At 39.9% G+C, this 18,990-nt stretch overlaps 1 protein-coding gene across 1 annotated transcript; it reads left to right on the top strand.

Annotated features, from left to right (window-relative positions):
- The first annotated feature begins 210 nt into the window (after positions 1 to 210).
- On the top strand, positions 211 to 11,831 carry TRHR (thyrotropin releasing hormone receptor). The gene is made up of 2 exons (XM_031552991.2): positions 211 to 1,054; positions 11,424 to 11,831. Exons 1-2 carry the CDS (start codon positions 260 to 262, stop codon positions 11,829 to 11,831), a joined length of 1,203 nt encoding a protein of 400 aa, XP_031408851.1. The 5' UTR covers positions 211 to 259.
- The last annotated feature ends 7,159 nt before the right edge of the window (positions 11,832 to 18,990 follow it).

Here is an 18,990-nt window from a genome sequence, read left to right on the forward strand (position 1 = left end):
GAAAAGTTTTTTAGCCTGTGTACATGAACTGGAGTCTTGGAAGGATTAGCCTATCTGGTAATTGAATTTGCAAAGATTGAGAGTCCAGGTGCTTTCAGGTGAGTGGAGAACAGGACAGGAATGAGACTGTGATTATATGGAGAATGCTCTCTGGGGCTGTGGCTCATCCACGCTCTGCTCCACTCTTCCTTTTGCAGGGACCATGGAGAGTATGTGCTGAGACCAAGCGCCAGGCAGGAGCAGCAGCAGGCTGGTGAAGATGGAGAATGGCACAGGAGATGAGCAGAACCACACTGGGCTGCTGCTGTCAAGCCAGGAGATCATTACAGCTGAATACCAAGTGGTTACCATCCTCTTGGTCCTCCTCATCTGTGGACTGGGCATCGTGGGCAACATCATGGTGGTCTTGGTGGTCCTCAGAACCAAACACATGAGAACTCCCACTAACTGCTATCTGGTGAGTCTGGCTGTGGCAGATCTCATGGTGCTTGTGGCTGCAGGACTACCCAATATCACAGAAAGTCTGTACAAATCCTGGGTGTATGGCTACGTGGGGTGCCTCTGCATCACTTATCTCCAATACTTAGGGATCAATGCTTCTTCTTTTTCCATCACTGCTTTCACCATCGAGAGATATATAGCTATCTGCCATCCAATCAAAGCTCAATTCCTATGCACGTTTTCAAGAGCTAAAAAGATCATTATTTTTGTCTGGTCTTTCACCTCCATATACTGTATGCTCTGGTTTTTCCTACTAGATCTCAATACAGCAGTCTACAAAGACACTACTGTTGTGTCTTGTGGCTACAAGGTGTCCAGGAGCTATTATTCTCCTATCTACATGATGGACTTTGGAATATTTTATGTTTTACCAATGGTATTGGCAACTGTCCTCTATGGACTGATTGCTAGAATACTGTTCCTGAATCCCATCCCTTCGGACCCTAAGGAAAACTCTAAGACATGGAAGAATGACGTGGCTCACCAAAACAAGACTGTGAATTCCAAGATGACTAACAAGAGTTTCAATAGCACTATTGCTTCTAGAAGACAGGTAGGAACAGCAGTTTGCAGTGGCTTTCTGAAATCTAAAAACTTGTTTCAGAGATCAGTGGTCTAAATACGTGGAAGGGGTTAAAACATATTATCTCTTTTGATATGTTTTCAAGCAGAAATTCACAGATACATATATACATATATATAAATATGTATTCTTTCTTGCCTATTTCTTATCACCTACATCTATGACTAGAAAATAAATAGTATCCTTTCTACTGTAACAAAAAGCAGTTAGAAGTGTCAGTAAAGAATGAAATGCTTTAAATTACAGTTTCTTTATATTGCAGCCTATTAGTAATCCAACCAAATGCACAAAATGACTCTTCAGCTACTTTTGAGATCTGAGGAAAATAAACTAGCCTGGGAGTTTAGGAGACTTGTTGTTTAGCCCCCGCTAAGGCACTGTGTGACTCTGTAAATATAGTCAAATTCTTATTTTTCCTTATTATCTTCGATGCCCCTGTGAGCAGTCCACATAAACACATCTGTATATAAAAATGCCTGGTAAATGCTATTCTGTCTCTCAGAAAATATTTTCTTTTGTACTGATGGCTCAGAAGTGAGGCATAGGTCTAACCAGCTTCTTTATATATTGTTATGTATGCATGTATGAATTTAGTTAGTGGAATGATTTATGGCTATTTGCAATTAATCTCACTACCTCCCACTCACAAAGCTGTCAGCACAGTTAGTCCATTCCTGATAAATTCTGATGTATCACTTGGCAGATTGGCTTTCAGGATCAGGCTCCAGCTGCATCCAGCAGTGTGGATGAGCATGGAGGCGTGTGGCTCCACGCTGAATGCCTGGTTCATGCCTGTCAGCACCTGCTGCCAGGATCTGGAGCAGAGGGCTGCTCTGCCAGGTGGGATGCTTCCGCCTCTCTACTCTGTGCAGTCCTGCAGGAAGAAAGGCTGAGCTGCACACCCTTTCAAACAATTGAGTGCACCCTCAGGTTATAAGCTGAACTTTATGTTGTTTTCATGCTATGAAGATTGCTACTGTTTAATAAGAGGGATGGTACTCCTTAGTATGGACATAGATCTGAAAAGTTAACCGAGCAGCCTGCTAGAGCACCAAGAGCTTACAAAGCACGAGAGCTGTGCCTTGGAATGCACAACTGAAACATGTAGGCTAGATTATATTTAGTTATATCTCCAATTATAGTTAATATTCAGCCCAGAAGTCTTTAGGGTTATTATACTTTGTCCATGAATTAGTAGAAGATAATTTACTTCCACGTTCTCAATATCACTTCAGCATGCACACTTGGTAACTTCTGCTAAGCATCACTTGAAAAGCAGACAAATCTTTTGAACTGAGCATTGCAAAGAATTGATGCTGTTAAATTACAATGAAAACAGAAAATTGGGATTACAGTGTGATGTGTTTTTTGTCTTATAAAGGCAGCAGAGGTTTTCTAAAATCTCAAGCAACCTGTTGGATGAGACTAATTGTTTTATGAGTAAAGCTAGCATTTTCTCTGTAGTGCAATGCAGGAAGCAAAGCAAGGACAGCATGGCTTTTTAATTAACGTTTGCACAAATGCATTTAGTGCTTTAAAATGGAAAATGCAATTTCAAATTCAGATAATATAAAATCTCAAAATCTAAAATCATCATGTGATGTCCAGGATATGATCGTTAAAGAAAATGACTGACAGTGAGGTGCACAGTTCTATTCCTGCAGTAGCTCTTATATTTATCCAGGTATGTCAGGTACATTCTGACAAATGAAATCAGCTGATGTTCCTGTGATGGGTTGGCTCCAGACTGAAGCAAACTTCCATCCAGCTGCACCCTCACTTCCTCTGCAAGGATCAGGGAACAAAACAGAAAGAACAGGAGCAAGAAGCCGCATGGGATGAGATACACAGACACCTAGGGCACTTCCATTACATTCTTATGATTAATTATCTTAATTAACCAATTATGAGCTCGTATTTATATGACAGTGAGAATGCAGGTTACTTTAGTTTCCTCAGCCTTCACTCAGGCTTAAGCCAAGGCTTTTCAGAGCCTTTTTTGATGATTAATCCAACATGGCAGTATGTGAATTGAAGCACCCACTTAGTATGACTTGGATTGTCTGACTGGCATGGATTTAGCTTGACCTAGACTGTTAGTCATACCATTTAATTTTTTCTACCCACTATGTCATCTATGTTTTGTAAGTGTTCCTTTGTTGAAGTGTCCAAAACTTGCTAATTACCTGCATAAACGCAGGCTCTATCCTCTACTTCATCACACAGCAGCTACATTTCACCTGAAGAGAACCAGCTGAAGCTGTTTCTGACTCACAGCAGAAATAGATTCCATCATCTTGTTGTTTTTAGGCATTTTCTACCTATATTAGTGTGTTACTGTAAAGCATATGCTATCAACTTTGTCAGCTTCCAAGAATTAATGTTAAGTTTTAATATATCCACAATACTTTTTTTTTTTTTTAATGTGAGTCATATGACTGTGTAATTTCAATTGTTTTCCTCAAAAAAAATAATATATCAGTTAGGTTTCTGGTAAGAAATGTAACCCAGAATTAGAAGCTGACTTTTTAAAATGTGAAGAGTAACTTAGAAGTTATCTAAAATTCCACATCTAGGATGCTTCCTCACACCCGACAACCCTCTGTTCTGCCCTCATGAAGCCCTACCTGCAATGCTGCATCCAAGTCTGAGGCCCCCAGCACAAGAAAGATATGGAGCTGATGCAGTGAGCCACAAAGATGCTTAGAGGGCTGGAGCACCTCTCCTACAAAGACAGGCTGAGGGAGCTGGGCTTGTTCAGCCTGAAGAAGGGAAGGCTCTGGGTAGACCTCATTGTGGCCTTACAATCAGAAGGGATACTGACTTTGTACAAGGGCTTTAAACTAAAGGAAGGGAGATTTGGTTTAGATATGAGGAGGGAATTTTTCAGAGGGTGTTGAGGCACTAGAATGGATTGCCTGTAGAACCTGTGGATCCCTGGTGGTGTTCAGGACCAAGTTGGATGGGGCCCTGGGCACTCTGATCTTGTGGGTGGCATCCCTGCCCATGGCAGACCAGTAGGAACTGGAAGACGTTTAAGTCCCTTCCAACAGAAATCATTCTACGATTTGATGATTCTATGAAAAAGGACAAGAGAGCAGCAATCATAAAATGGCATCCAAGATAGGTCTAACCTCAGAGAGGAAGCAAACATAGAGCAAACAAAATGTTTTCTAAAGATTATGGAGGTCAACTGCCTGAGATGAAACAGCGGGTGTATGGAAGATCAACACTGAGAGAAACAGGAAGGAAGGAGCTGACGACTGTAGAAGAATAGGTGGACCATGTTCAGATTCATTAGAACAAATACTATCAGTTTCTAACATAAATAAACACACTGCCACAATGAAATGGGGGAAAAAAGAGCTCAGACATTTTGATTTAGATCATTCTATGACTTAGAAGAAAGGCCTGAAATGTATTATAGAATGGTGAGTCAAGTGTATTCTAACAATTTCTTTTTCTGAGAGATCTATAGGGATTAGCTCAGACTGTATGATGTATCTGATGAATGCAAGTCAGCTCTTCCAGGTAGAAAGTGATTCTATGTTTTCATTCCTTTCCCTGCTCTCATCCTCCCACCCATATGATTTAAAAGTAACCAAACTGTGTTGGTTCAAAGAACATTATTTATTTCAGCCCAGTGTTTGTAAAGCCAACAGAAGCAAAATCTACTTACTAAATAGTCAGTACCCTAGCATCAACACCAGCCAAAGAACAAAACCTTCAAGCAATATTCAGGGCCCCCTGAAGAGTTCTTCATTCAAAGCACTGCAAGACAAAACTTAATGGGGAAGACAAGTAAAAAAGGTATATAAAAACGAGTTCTTTTTTTTTAACATCAAAATAGAGGGAAAGGCACAAATTACATTTTATTTTCTCATAAAGTACCTCAATTTCCAACACATTTTCAATAAGCAGCATATGTTACTGCGGATATTGGACAATTACTTAAATTGTGAGTTATTTGTTTACACTGCAACTGAACTCTAAGAGGGAAAGAAGCACCAACACGTGCTTATAGAACACGTCAAACTCCATTCTTAGATCCACTTGAGAAGAACTAAATCAATTTCACTCACGTGGGATTTGCTGAAATGTACTATATAGTGGAGATTGATAATTCTATTTTAGAGGATTTTTTAAAGGAAAAATGTTCTTTTCTGATAGATAGGCACTGCTTTTTATGTTAGAGTCCATTTCTAATTTGTATTTTCCATCAGGCTTTCTGTTTCCCAGAAGAAATAGAAGCCAGTTCATTCTACCTCTTCTTTGTCAGAAGCTATATACTTTTTCTAGAAAGCAATGAATCTTTTATTGCCACTGCAGAGCCTTTGATCAGGCAGTATAAGTCAGTAGGTAACTCCAGACTGTCTCTTGAGGGAAGATCTCTTCCAGAAGAAGGCCAACATTGATAAGTTCAGTTTTCAGAGAGGAAAGACTCATGGCTACATAGCATTAACCAGTATTAAGCTTGTTTTCAGTACTGAAGCATGCAGGTAAACTCTCAAGCATGTGCTTAGTTTGCTAGTTAAAGAAGCATCCTAAACTCCTATTAGGTCTGATAGAGCTTTTGATGATTGTGCTGAGTGGAGTTTCACCTGTTCACTGCAAAGGAAATAACCTTGCTAGACTGAAGATCATAGAGAGTTGAAAACATGACTTCTATGTGAAATTTTTTGAAGGCCTACAAAGGGTTTTGGTCATAAACAGTGACAACTTGTTCTCTGCAACAGAAGATTAAGAGAAAATGAAAAGGCAACTACCAGTAAAGTGGGACCTCTTTGACCACCTCTTTGATAAACTTTATAGGATATAGTTTTTGCTGAGAAATTTGCAAAATCTGAACCAGTGAAAACAGAATGAAATAGTTTTTCTGTACACATTTTCCCAAGTTAAATAGGAGGGACAATGACAAAGCAAATTTTTGCAGCACTCAGTTAAACTGAGTTCAAAGTACCTGAAACTTCAAAGCTTAATAGAGGAAAGATCAAGATGATTAGAATATGATTTCTTGACAAAGGGTATCTCTTAAGGCAAGACAGTTCAAAGTCCCATTTACTTTACTGAGAGCTGAAGAAAGAACTTCAATGCAAATTCAATGCTAAGAACAACTGTATGATCATTTGGATAGATGATCACAAGTCCTAAGAAGTGAATTAATTTCTACTCACTCACCAGAAAATACAGACTGTGAATTTGGGTTTTCCAATTAAACACTTAATTTGAACATTTAAGGAAGCCTCCTGAAGAACTTGTAAACTGCACTTATTACTATAGGACTAAGGTAAAAACTGCATTTATGCACACAAAGAGATTGAAGGTGTATATATCAAGTCATTTTATAAGCGAGCGGCAGTATAACATCTTAATTCTTTTCATCAGTGATTTGTCACTGATTTCAACACAGCCAATATTTTAGGGGCATTATTCCTTAAGATGTTTCACAGTCTCTAACAACATGCCACAGCTGATAGATAGAGGTACTTCTCAAGAGCCCAGAGAAAAAAATGTGTTTGAGATTTCACTACAACAGGCAACAAATCTGTCTAAGATGGAAGCATTCCTACTTTTGCTTCCTGCTAGGTATGTATTTCATAAGAGATTTCTACAGGCTTCTCTTAGCCTTTCAGAAATCCATTATATGTGTGATTTTACTCAATCTTTTTCTCTTACTGTATTATTCAGGTATTTTTAATTAGTTAATTAATTCTTACAATAAGCAACCAATCAAGATGTAGGTCAAAACACTCTCCTTTTAGTCACACGATACATTTAGTATCGTTTTCAACATTTCCTAGTCTGTGTGTTCTGCTCCATAGATGTATTTAGAGCAGTACCATTATCAATGATGCTGTGAGAGGCTAAAGACCTTTGGCTTGTTACCCCATTATACAAACTGTGGATTTTAGTTTCTTAGTTGCAGTTACAGAGGCAACTGCAATAATTAAATCTTTGATTTTTCAGGCTTTAGTCTATGAATCCGCTTCTTTGTTATTCCAAAACAGCCTGTTATTGGTACTTACAAACCATCCATACTGTTAAATCTTCCAGAAAACTCATTCCCAGACTGTATCCTAGTCAAAATGAACAGCAATTGAGGAACCTTATTAACTGCAGTTACAGGCACTTATAGCACATAAATAGCAATGTATATGTGCCTAAACTCAGTTTGGGGAAAAAAACTGCCTGTACCATTGGTCATTACTGAAAATTCTAGGCAAGAAAGATTCAGTAAAGTCAGTTCATTGCCCTATCATGAAGTTCATTTTCAACTTATATTTATATTTATACACATATTACAACTTAGCTTTGCACATCTGAAATTTAAGGTAATAATTCTTCAGTCTTTAATCACAGCCTTCTTTTTCCTTTGCATCAACATATAAAGAAGCCCTACTTAATTAATTTACTCCAAAGGGCAGGTGAAATAAATATATTTGCATTCTAACATGTGCACGCAACATGGAATCCAGGTGATGTAGGAACTGAATGCTTACAGCAAACTTAACAACTGAAAGCATTTTTCCCAAAGTGAATGTTTGAGGGTATTCTTAAGTCCACCTTCTGGAAATACATCAAAATACCAGCAAGACTGAAAGTTTACCTGTAAATGCTGGATGTAGATTACAGAAGACAGATGAGTTACTGAGAGACGTTTTTACTTGCAAACAGGGTTAAAAATACAGTTCTAATTAATTATGAGTGTTACAGAAGAGCAAAAAAAAAAAAAAAAAAAAAAAGGCCAATCCATTATTTCAGTTTATTATTTTAAAAGCAATTATGCTGCACATGGTTGTCAATATTAAAATAAACACTTATTTTTCTTTATTTTTTCATCACCAGTTCCAATTCCAGTAACATTAAGTGTCCCTTGCTTGCAGAAATAGAATCATAGAATCATACATTTGCTCAGGTTGGAAAAGACCTTAAAGATCACCAAGTCCAAAGACAGCCTAACCACACAACCCTAACTCTAACAACCCTCTGCTAAGTCATGTCCCTGAGCACCACATTCAAATGGTTTTTAAACACATCCAAGTATGGTGACTCAACCACCTCCCTAGGGAGCCTATTTCAGTGCTTAACCACCCTTTAAGTAAAGAAGTTTTTCCTGATATCCAAACTCCCCTGACACAACTTGAGGCCATTTCCTCTCGTCCTGCCACCTGTCACCAGTGAGAAGAGACCAACCCTGCTCTCGCTGTAAGCACCTTTCAGATTTTGGAAGAGAGCAATAAGGCCTCCCCTCAGCCTCCCCTTCCCCAGACTAAACATGATAATGGTTGTTACTTGAACATTGGAAGGTTTAGCAGCTTATTTTATGTTTCTGTATGGGACAATGAATTCAGAATGTGGCAGTAAAAGCTGAAGGTCAACTCCAGTTTCACTGATACTGTCCATTTTAGGCATTCCATTCTCAAGGTGTTTATTAAAAAGATCAGAGGAAAAGAAACATTTTCATTTTACCAACAGAAAATGAGTTATTCAAAGTACATCAGAGCAAATTTCTTGAGTAAATAGAGGCTCACTAATAAGTAACACCAGCCAACAAATCTATATATGCATCTTTACTTCATAGTTTATGAGGTAACTGGTTGTTTGTTTGTTTGTTTGTTTGTTTTTTACTACTAGCTCAGAGATGAGGATGTGTCAACATTTCTAAAATGTTAGTGTCTTTCTTGTCTGTGCATAACATAAATGTTGAATTACTTACTTGCAAGTAGATTTCAAAATTTCCCCAAAGAAATTCCTAGATATCAAGGGAACTGTGAAAAAATGATATAGCTTTACATAGTGAACATGTTTATTTACTCTTGGAATGGAACGTTATGTATATCTCTCAAAGTTAGCTGCTAAGTCCAATCAAATTATCTAAGGGCCCTCTAGGATTGTTTAAAAAAGCAGGTTACCCTCCAATGAGACTCTTCTCTATGATGATGCAGTATGTGAAGAACTGCCCTCTATAAAGACTTCTCTATTCACTCACAGCAGAGCAAGCATGAATTCCAACTAGCAATGGAGAATACAGTTCCGTATAGCTTATATGAAATCCTCAATCACATCACTTAGTGCCATTTGACTGTATTATATTAATACCATACATCAATTTATTTATTTAATCCTCTTCCTCATTCTGCAACTTTCAATATTTTGGGTGATAGCATGTACACTCTCTGTTTTGCAGTGAACACCAACGAGCATGAAGGAGCCAGGAGTTGGATTTGATGATCCTTCTGTGTCTCTTCCAATTCAGAATATTCTGTGATTCATTCAAATCTGCAAACTGAATTGATCTCAGCTCAGAGTACTTTCTGCTGTCTCCATGATATACTTTATCTGGTGCTAAGAGCCAGCAATTGTTCCTTAAAGACATAATCAGAAGAAACTTAAATTGTCACTGATCAGTAGCTATGATGATGAATTCCTCTCTTGAGCTTCTGGTAGCAAAGTACTCCAATGCCTATGTGGACTATCACCTATTCTCCCTCTGAATGCCTGATCAATTGCAACACATCTGTTAGTTAGTTACATTGTTAGTTACATGTCTAAGCCCTACAAAGGCATACTGTTTTCCTTTAAATGTGGATTATTTTCCATATAAATGATTATTCTCAGTTGAATGGGCTTTCTCAGTTTGGAACTGCATACTGGGGCCTAACTGGAGGGATGAAAGGAAGGAGAGATAAGGAATCCCCAGTCTTTGTGAGCCAGAGCAGGCCAGCACTGAATCACAGTGCTCCTTGCAGCCTGCAGGGTTTCTTTCAGATTTGACTCAGAGATAAGAAAAAAAAAAAAAAAAAGAAAAAAAAAAACTTTTTAGCTACCCGAGATATTCATATTTTGGTTTGCTCTGTTATGGTGATGATTTGTGCACAGCAGTCAAGAAAGGTAGTCTAGAAGTTGCAAGGAGATGTATCAGTCAAGTGAAAAAATAGGGAGATAATATTCCTCAGTCTGGTTTTTGGCTCCTACTGAACAGAACTGTAAAGAAATAAAAAGTGGGGGAGAAGGGCCGAGAATTATAGTATCAAACGATAGCCTTTGCATTTGTGCATTTCAAGAGATTATACATCTGATCAAAACCCAAACAAACGATATGCTCTAACTTCAAAGCATCGCTCTATGAGTGATTTTAGTGGAATTATCTGTCTTAGAGGCATCAGCTGAAACTCATCTCTTATTAATCTACATCTATCAGATCTGCAGGCAGTGAATTATAACCTATACAGGCAAATAATGTTTCCTGTGGCAACAGTAGCTGCTGCTTCATTACGTATATCTTCACGTACCCAGATTAGAAGGAATAAAGTATAACATGACTGAAGCAAAGGTAAAAAGTCATTCTTTAAAATATTCTGTCAATAGGCAGCAACTGCTTTATGTCAAGAAGAAAGGCAAACAGTAAAGGAAAACGCAAAACACAAAAGTAGCAGATATAGCTCACCAGAATCTGTCCACTGCTTTTCAGTTCATGCACACACAGTTAAGGAAATCATCCCCTGATGTACATGAGGGCACCCCTCTGTATTATCTCCTTGTATTTCCCATGTAGTCACATTTCACTGTACTTTCTACCTTGTTTTAATACTTTTCAAGCTTTCTTTAGTGTAGAGACTGGAGTTTAAAATATACAATATATGTTACAATATATTAGGACTTCAATTGCTGTATGTATATATAGTATATATTTACAATGAAAGTAAATTATAACTTAAGAGAAAAGTCCTCTTACAGGTTTGTTTTTTTTTAATAAATTTTCAATTATTTCTTGTTCGTTTCAGATATCCTGCATATTCTCAAGGGCTGTTTTTTGTTTTACACAATAGATGAAAGCTCTTTTATTAATCAAGTCTTATGATAATCCCTTATATTCCTCTGCTTGTAGATGACAACTGACATTTCAGAATAAAAACCAAATAATGAAGATCTAATTAAATATTAGGATTTTATGATTAGGAATGAATCTAGTTCCTTTAAAAAATACTTTTGGCTTTTGAAACCCACAAGGTACTTTTTAAAGCAGATCATGTAAATAGATTTCAAATTGAATTAGTTTACAGAGTGTGTTAGTTCAAAGGAGATCTTCCAGCTTTTGCAGCTGAGGAGCTGCAAAATCTACAGTTATTTAACAAAAACTGGGAGGAACTTGAAACCAAGTGCTGTTTCTGTTTGTTTTTCTTACTACAGTAGAACTTTCTGAATCAAACACAGTTCTGAAATTCACAGCTGAAAAACCTGTCAGTAGTTTTGCTTTGGCCCTAGAGATTTCGGAAGATATCTGTTCCTTCCAAGCTGTATTAACCTGCTCACCTTGTGTCTGTCTGTGTTCCCCCAGGTTACCAAGATGTTGGCTGTGGTGGTAATCCTCTTCGCCTTTCTGTGGATGCCTTATCGAACACTGGTGGTTGTCAATTCCTTTCTCTCCAGTCCCTTCCAAGAAAACTGGTTCCTGCTATTTTGCAGAATCTGTATTTATTTAAATAGTGCCATCAATCCTGTAATTTATAATCTCATGTCCCAGAAATTCAGAGCAGCCTTCAGGAAACTCTGCAACTGCCATCTGAAACGGGACAAGAAACCTGCCAATTACAGTGTGGCTCTAAATTATAATGTCATCAAAGAGTCTGATCACTTCAGCAGTGAACTAGAAGATATTACTGTCACCAATACCTATCTGTCCTCTGCAAAAACATCCATTGGTGACACATGTCTGTCATCTGAGGTAATGGTTAATGCCTTTTAGTATTTGGTGTGTATTCCTTACAAAGCAGCGTGCTGATGTGCACTGGGTGGTACTGGGACAGCTTTCAGGTGTGGCAGCCTGGTGAGGGGCAGGGTAAGGCTGGTGGCGATGACTGGCATGCCACCAAACAGGACAATAACATTACTTTATCTGACCGGATCTGGAAACTGATGGTCTCAAAGTTCCTTGTGCTGGGCATGCTGTGACCGGGAGAACATGGTGCATAATGAACAGTCAGGAGAAATACATAGGTTAAGCCTTACTCCCCGACAAGCAGAGGGCAGTGGTGCGGTGGGATATTTTCTTGTGTGTCACCTTTTGGCTCCAGCTCAGAGTTAACTAACCTGGTAGCACCATGCAGATGGCACAAGTGCTGCTTCCCTCACAACAGCACTCCAGTCCTGCAAAGGCATGCCCATTTCCCAGCTAGATGCAAATCTCTCTAACCCAGCTCTCTTCATAGGATGATGCACGTTGCTGTTTTCAAGATATGTTTTTATGCAACAGTGCTTAGCTGTTCGTAAGTCCATATACATAAGATCTTACAATGTAGATAATTCACTGGGCGACTTTTTAATTTGTTTGCAGATATAATGGAGATGGAAGATATTTATTTCTCAGCTTGTTTCATCTCTCTAATTTTCAGGCCTGAGACACACCTTGTTCTGAGTATGCAGTCATACAAATTCTTCAGATGATCTCTTTGCACCAATCTGTATGACATACAAAGGCATTTCTGCTCACCAAATAGCAAGATTTACCGTATATCTCTACATACCTGTCAGTAACATGCAAGAAAACACAGTTTCTTGGGAAGTCAAAACAGTACAGTGCTGGATCCAGTTGAATGAAACACTAAGCAAAACTTTAAGAGGTGAATGGACTTCAGTGGAATATGCAAGTACTTCAGCTTGTGTTGTGATCTCCAAAACAGCAAGGCTGCTCTGCAAAGAAGTTTCTCTCAGTGAAACTGAGAGAACTGCCCTCCTACATGCTGCTGTGTGTACTGGAAGGACTCTCACCACATGTCTGAGAACAGCCATAACCACTACTTATGACAGTAACTGTTCTCCATTGACTCCATCCTCCCTCAGAAATACAGATCTAATTGTAGGCGTCATAGCATGCTTAAAAAAAAAAAAACAACAGATATCTGATGGCAAAGAGTATGAAATCTTGATTTTTTTCTTTTACCTTGAACAGCATGAAATAGAAGGGCTTTTCAATCAATTCACAGCAAGGAATTAAACAAATTAAAGTAAGAAGCTTTCAGAATTCTCTCTTCAGCAAGCTAGTTTAGGGATGGAACACTTGAAATAAATCTTGTCTGAACTTAATATATATTGAAGACTATTTGGCAGGCTTTTACTAGTTAATTTTGGCCTAGTCCAATAGCTGTCTCTCAAGCTGCTGCTAGGGGTTTATAGCTTTGATAATGTCTAAGGAAAAGAAGAAAATACAGTAAAGAAGTCAGGTTTTTTTTCATTTTTTTTTTTCAGACGGTATCCAAGAGAAAACATGATGAAAGTATTGCTACTTTTTCTCAATGCTCCAAGTTCATTGTAATGTTTCCTTTACATTATCACCTTTTGTACTGTTTTTTATGATCTGGAGCCAGAAACAGAAGTTGATATTATAGGCAATGAGTTTCTACGCTCACCTGCTGGGCTTGGTCTGCAGTTGATTCAGCTGCAGAGGGTGCTGATCTCCATGGCTTATTATCCCTGTTCCCTGTGAGAAGCCACCATTGCTTCCCAGCTGCCAGCTTAGCTACGTGCGTACTCTTCTCATTGCTCCAGACCTGTTCGTGTTTGTGCTAAAATTATGAGAACACAAACTCAAGACAATGCCTGTGTGTTATTGTTTGTTATGAACTCATACAGCTTTTGTGTGCAACATTTAAGAAGCTATGAAAAAAATATTATTCTACTCAAAATCTATCCAGTGTGGGCTAAAAGGATCCTCAATAGCATCAGTGGAGGGGCACAAGAGAGGCAAGTCAGCCAAGCAGTTATGTAAGTAATAACAGTAACTCAAAATTACACATTTGTCGTGACCACTTTCAGAGTAAATCAGGTTAAACTGGAACTCTTACAGGTTGACAATACCAGAATTAAATTCTGTCCTTCGTTTGCCTTCTTGCTCCAAAAGTATCTCTGCTTTCTCAGCCTGTACTTCTTTTTAAGGGCCATATTCTGAGTAAGATTTCAACAAAGGTCTGGAATTCATGCATGCAATTTCGTATGCACCTTCACGTGCAGTAGCAAAAAAGTGAATGATATCAGGCTGTACAAAAATAAATAACTACACATACAAAATTGTGTGCATAAAGATGAATTGCAGATGTAAATTCAGGTGCAGTTTTAATTCATAATTTAGTGTGACTTTACAGATGTTATTCTGAAATACATTCCAATTTTACACTTACCCATACAGCTGAACTATGAAACTTTGGTAGAGATCTTGCTGGTGTGACCTTAGATCTAGTACTATGTTTGTTCTTCTGTATATAATAACGGCAACCAGCCATTTTTCTTGTATCTACACTGTACATCAGATAAGTGAGACTGCATTTAAAAACTTGTGTGCTTTTGTTTATTAATAATATTAAAGCAAACTTTTTTGCTAGATGTGATGTCAACTACAGACTGAAGTAATATAATTATTTATGTTCCTTTGTAACATTTAGCTTGAAAGAACTGTCTGAAGTAGAGCAATATTGAAATCCATGTTTGTATCCTCATTTCACATGGCTTTGATATAAGAGATGATGTTCTTACTGCACTGTTATTTGGAACTTCACTCAATAACTGACAGAAGAAAACTGCTCTAGCATTTTATTTTGGAGCTACTGTGAAATAGTGAGATGTTGTCAGCTTCAGTGCTGGTTACTTGTGCAGATGAGAAAGGTTTGATGTATTTAAAACACAGTAGTTGAAATTAGTGCACAGCCTCCTGGAGGAAAGAGTTAAGGGTATATATTAAAGCAGCTCCAATAACACTGTGGAGGGGTTTATGATACTGCTGTGGAAATGAATGGCACAAATCAACTGATAAAGTTCCCACTAATTTCACTTCACAGAAGTATTGCCCAATACAGCTGAGAGCCTGATGCTCCTTTAGAAGTTGCTGACTAACTCTAGTACTACACACAATCAACCACTCAGCTTTTGCAAGTAGAAAAACCTTCCTAAATTGTTTTTAAAAAGCCATTGTAAAAAACAAAAAAAGAGTTGAGTGTTGTCACCATGGAAAAAAAAAGAAGCTAAATTGTTCTTTCAACAATGCTGCGCATACTTATTTCTCTTTCAATTACTGTATGAATTCTGTTGTATATAATTATTCTGTTACAAACTGCAGTGAAATTTCAAAACAATCTTGCAGTATTTAATTTTCGCTTTTTGAGATGGGGTTTTATTTGATGTTTTGTTGTTTTCTTGTGATACTTCATTGTTACTCAGCTGCAGTGGTACACTAAGTAGTAGTGAGCATAAAAGGTTCAGCTTTTATGACTCAGACACCAGAATCCTGTCACTGTTGTACTGAATTGTGAAAATTTGTGTGGAAGATCAGTTGATCCTGAAGGATTTTTTTTTTCACCTACCCAGAGTCATTCTAAAATCATTCCATTACTATGTGTGGCTTATAAAATTATTACTAATATGATCGTGAAATTGTTCTGTGCAGAGTCTCAGAAGTGTACTGCTGATAAATATAGTCCTCCAAAACAGGAAGAACAATTTTTGTTCAAAATAAGCATTTTGTAATTATTTGATGCATGCAGCTATGGAGATTAATTTGTAGTGGTTTTTTTGTTTGTTTGTTTGTTATTGTAATAAAATACCAAACAAGATTATTATATTGCAACTTGATTTTTAACAAGCACATGAGAACATACTTTTAGTTCACTTTTGCCCTGGTTCTATTGGTATTCACAGAATCACAGAATCACAGAATTGTAGGGGTTGGAAGGGACCTCTAGAGATCATCGAGACCAACCCCCCTGCCAAAGCAGGTTCCCTACACCAGGTCGCACAGGTAGGTGTCCAGGCGAGACTTGAATATCCCCAGAGAAGGAGACTCCACAACCTCCCTGGGCAGCCTGTTCCAGTGCTCCGTCACCCTCACCGTGAAGAAGTTCTTACGCACATTCGTGCGAAACTTCCTATGCTGCAGCTTATGTCCGTTTCCCCTCGTCCTGTCTCCACATACCACTGAAAAGAGACTGGCCTCACCACTATGGCCGCCACACCTCAGATAGTTATAAACCTGGATCAGGTCCCCTCTCAGTCGTCTTTTCTCAAGGCTGAACAGACCCAGTTCACTTAGCCTTTCTTCACAGGGGAGATGCTCCAGGCCCTTCACCATCTTTGTGGCCCTCCGCTAGACTCTTTCCAAGAGATCCCTGTCTTTTTTGTACTGGGGAGCCCAGAACTGGACACAGTACTCCAGATGAGGCCTTACCAGGGCAGAGTAGAGGGGGAGGATCACCTCCCTCGACCTGCTGGACACGCTCTTCTTAATGCACCCCAGAATGCCATTGGCCTTTTTGGCCACGAGGGCATACTGCTAGCTTATGGCCAACCTGTCGTCCACCAGGACGCCCAGGTCCCTCTCTGCAGAGCTCCTCTCCAGCAGCTCATCCCCCAGCCTGTATTGGTGCATGCAATTATTCCTCCCTAGGTGTAAGACCCTACACTTGCTTGTGTTGAACCTCATCCAGTTTCTTACTGCCCAGCTCTCCAGCCTGTCCAGGTCTCGCTGAATGGCAGCACAGCCTTCAGGCGTGTCAGCCAATCCTCCCAACTTCGTATCATCAGCAAACTTGCTGAGGGTGGCCACTCTCCCCTCATCAAGGTCATTGATGAAGATATTGAACAAGACCGGACCCAGCACAGACCCCTGGGGGACACCACTGGTCACAGGTCTCCAACCAGACTCTGCACCACCAACGACGACCCTCTGCGCTCTGCCAGTCAGCCAGTTCTCAACCCACCTCACCGTCCACTCGTCTATCCCACACTTCCTCAGCTTTGTTATAAGGATGTCGTGGGAGACAGTATCAACTGCCTTTCTAAAATCAAGGTAGACTACATCTACCGCTCTTCCCCCATCCACCCAGCATGTGACAGCATCATAGAAGGCCACCAAGTTGGTCGAGCACGACCTCCCCTTGGTGAACCCATGCTGACTACTCCTGATAACCTCCTTTTCTCCCAGTTGTCTGGAGATGGTATCCAGCACAAGCTGTTCCATCACCTTTCCAGGGACGGAGGTGAGGCTGACAGGCCTATAATTACCCGGATCTTCCTTCTTGCCCTTTTTGAAGACCGGAGTGACATTGGCTATCCTCCAGTCTTCAGGGACCTCCCCTGTTGTCCAAGACCTCTCAAAAATCATGGAGAGCGGTTCGGCAATGACCTCCGCCAGCTCCCTCAGCACACGTGGATGCACCCCATCAGATCCCATGGACTTGTGGACCTTAGTACTGCCTAGGCGCTCACGCACGTCCTCTTTCCTGACTAAAGGGAAGTCTCCCATTCCCCAGACCCTCTCACTAACCTCCAGGGTGTGGGATTCCTGCAGGGGAGCCTTTTCACTGAAGACAGAAGTAAAGAAGGCATTCAGTATCTCTGCCTTCTCAGCATCCCCCGTTACGAGGACCCCCCCCTCACTTAGTAAGGGGCCCACATTCTCCCTAGTTTTCCTTTTGCTGTTAACATACTTGAAGAAGCCTTTTTTATTATCCTTTATCACTTTAGCCAGATTCAATTCCAGATGGGCTTTAGCCTTCCTCGTTGCATCCCTGCAGGCCCTGACTACATTCCTATATTCTTCCCAAGTGATCAGACCCTTTTTCCACATTTCATGGACCTTCTTCTTTCCTTTGAGCTTGCGCATGAGCTCCTTGCTCATCCACAAAGGTCTCCTGCCACCTTTTCCCAATTTCTTGTTCACAGGGACGCACCGATCCTGAGCTTGGAAGAAGAGCTGTTTAAATGCTGACCAGCTCTCAGAGGCCCCCTTACCTTCTAACACCCGAGCCCACGGGATAGCTCCAAGTAGGTCCCGGAAGAGATCGAAGTTGGCTCTCCTAAAGTCCAGGGTAGCAATCCTACTTATTGCTTTGCTTCTTCCGCTCAGGATCTTGAACTCCACCATCTCATGATCACTACAACCCAAACTACCCCCTACCTTTACTTCCTTAACAAGTCCATCCCTGTTGGTGAAAATAAGGTCCAGTAACACCCCTCCCCGAGTCGGTTCCTCCACCACCTGCATCAGAAAGTTGTCTTCAACACACTGCAAGAACCGTCTGGACCGTGCGTGCCTGGCTATGTTGGTCATCCAGCAAATATCTGGATAATTGAAGTCCCCCATAAAAATATTCCACACCATGACATCATGCAGCCAGCTGTTAGTACTGGAGCACAGTGCCAAGGAGCTGCACTTCCTAGGTCCTGGCTCCTGGAAGTCTCCACTATACTTACATTGGTTATGGCTGAGAAGAAGATATGCTAAGAAGAGACAGACTGCAATTCCCAGAAGTCTCCAGTATACTTCCCGTGTGATTTCCAATTCCAGGTGTTTGAGGAGAACTCTTTTCCATTACTGGGCAATGCAGCAAGCAGCACAGTCAGAAATCCACTGCTGTGTTTCCACCAAAGAGAACAAAGGAAACCCAATGTTTATGGGTTATGGGTTTCTGAAGAATGTATATCCCAGATTATAGTCTTATTGTAAGACCTCTCCATCAGGTAATGCAAAAGAATGATTTTTTGTGGAGCCCTGAGCAACAGCAAGCGTTGGAACAAATTAAACAGGAGGTAATCCATGCAGTAGCCCTGGGACCAGTCCAGACAAGACAAGATGTAAAAAACATTCTTTACACTGCAGCTGGGGAAAAGGGTCCCACTTAGAGTCTCTGGCAAAGAACATCAGGTGAGATCCAAATAGACCTCTAGGATTTTGGAGCTGAGCATACAGGGGATCCAAAGAATGCTACATTCCAACTGAAGAAAGAGATATTAGCAGCATACGAAGGGGTTTGGGCTGCTTCAGAAACTTTGAATTGGTACTGAAGTGCAGCTTGTTTTAGGACTTTGACTACCAGTGCTAAGTTGTTTAAAGGAAAAGTTTCCTCTACACACCATGCTAC

Source organism: Meleagris gallopavo, chromosome 3, assembly GCF_905368555.1.
Source record: "Meleagris gallopavo chromosome 3, MGAL_WU_HG_1.1, whole genome shotgun sequence".
Lineage (NCBI taxonomy): Eukaryota > Metazoa > Chordata > Aves > Galliformes > Phasianidae > Meleagris > Meleagris gallopavo.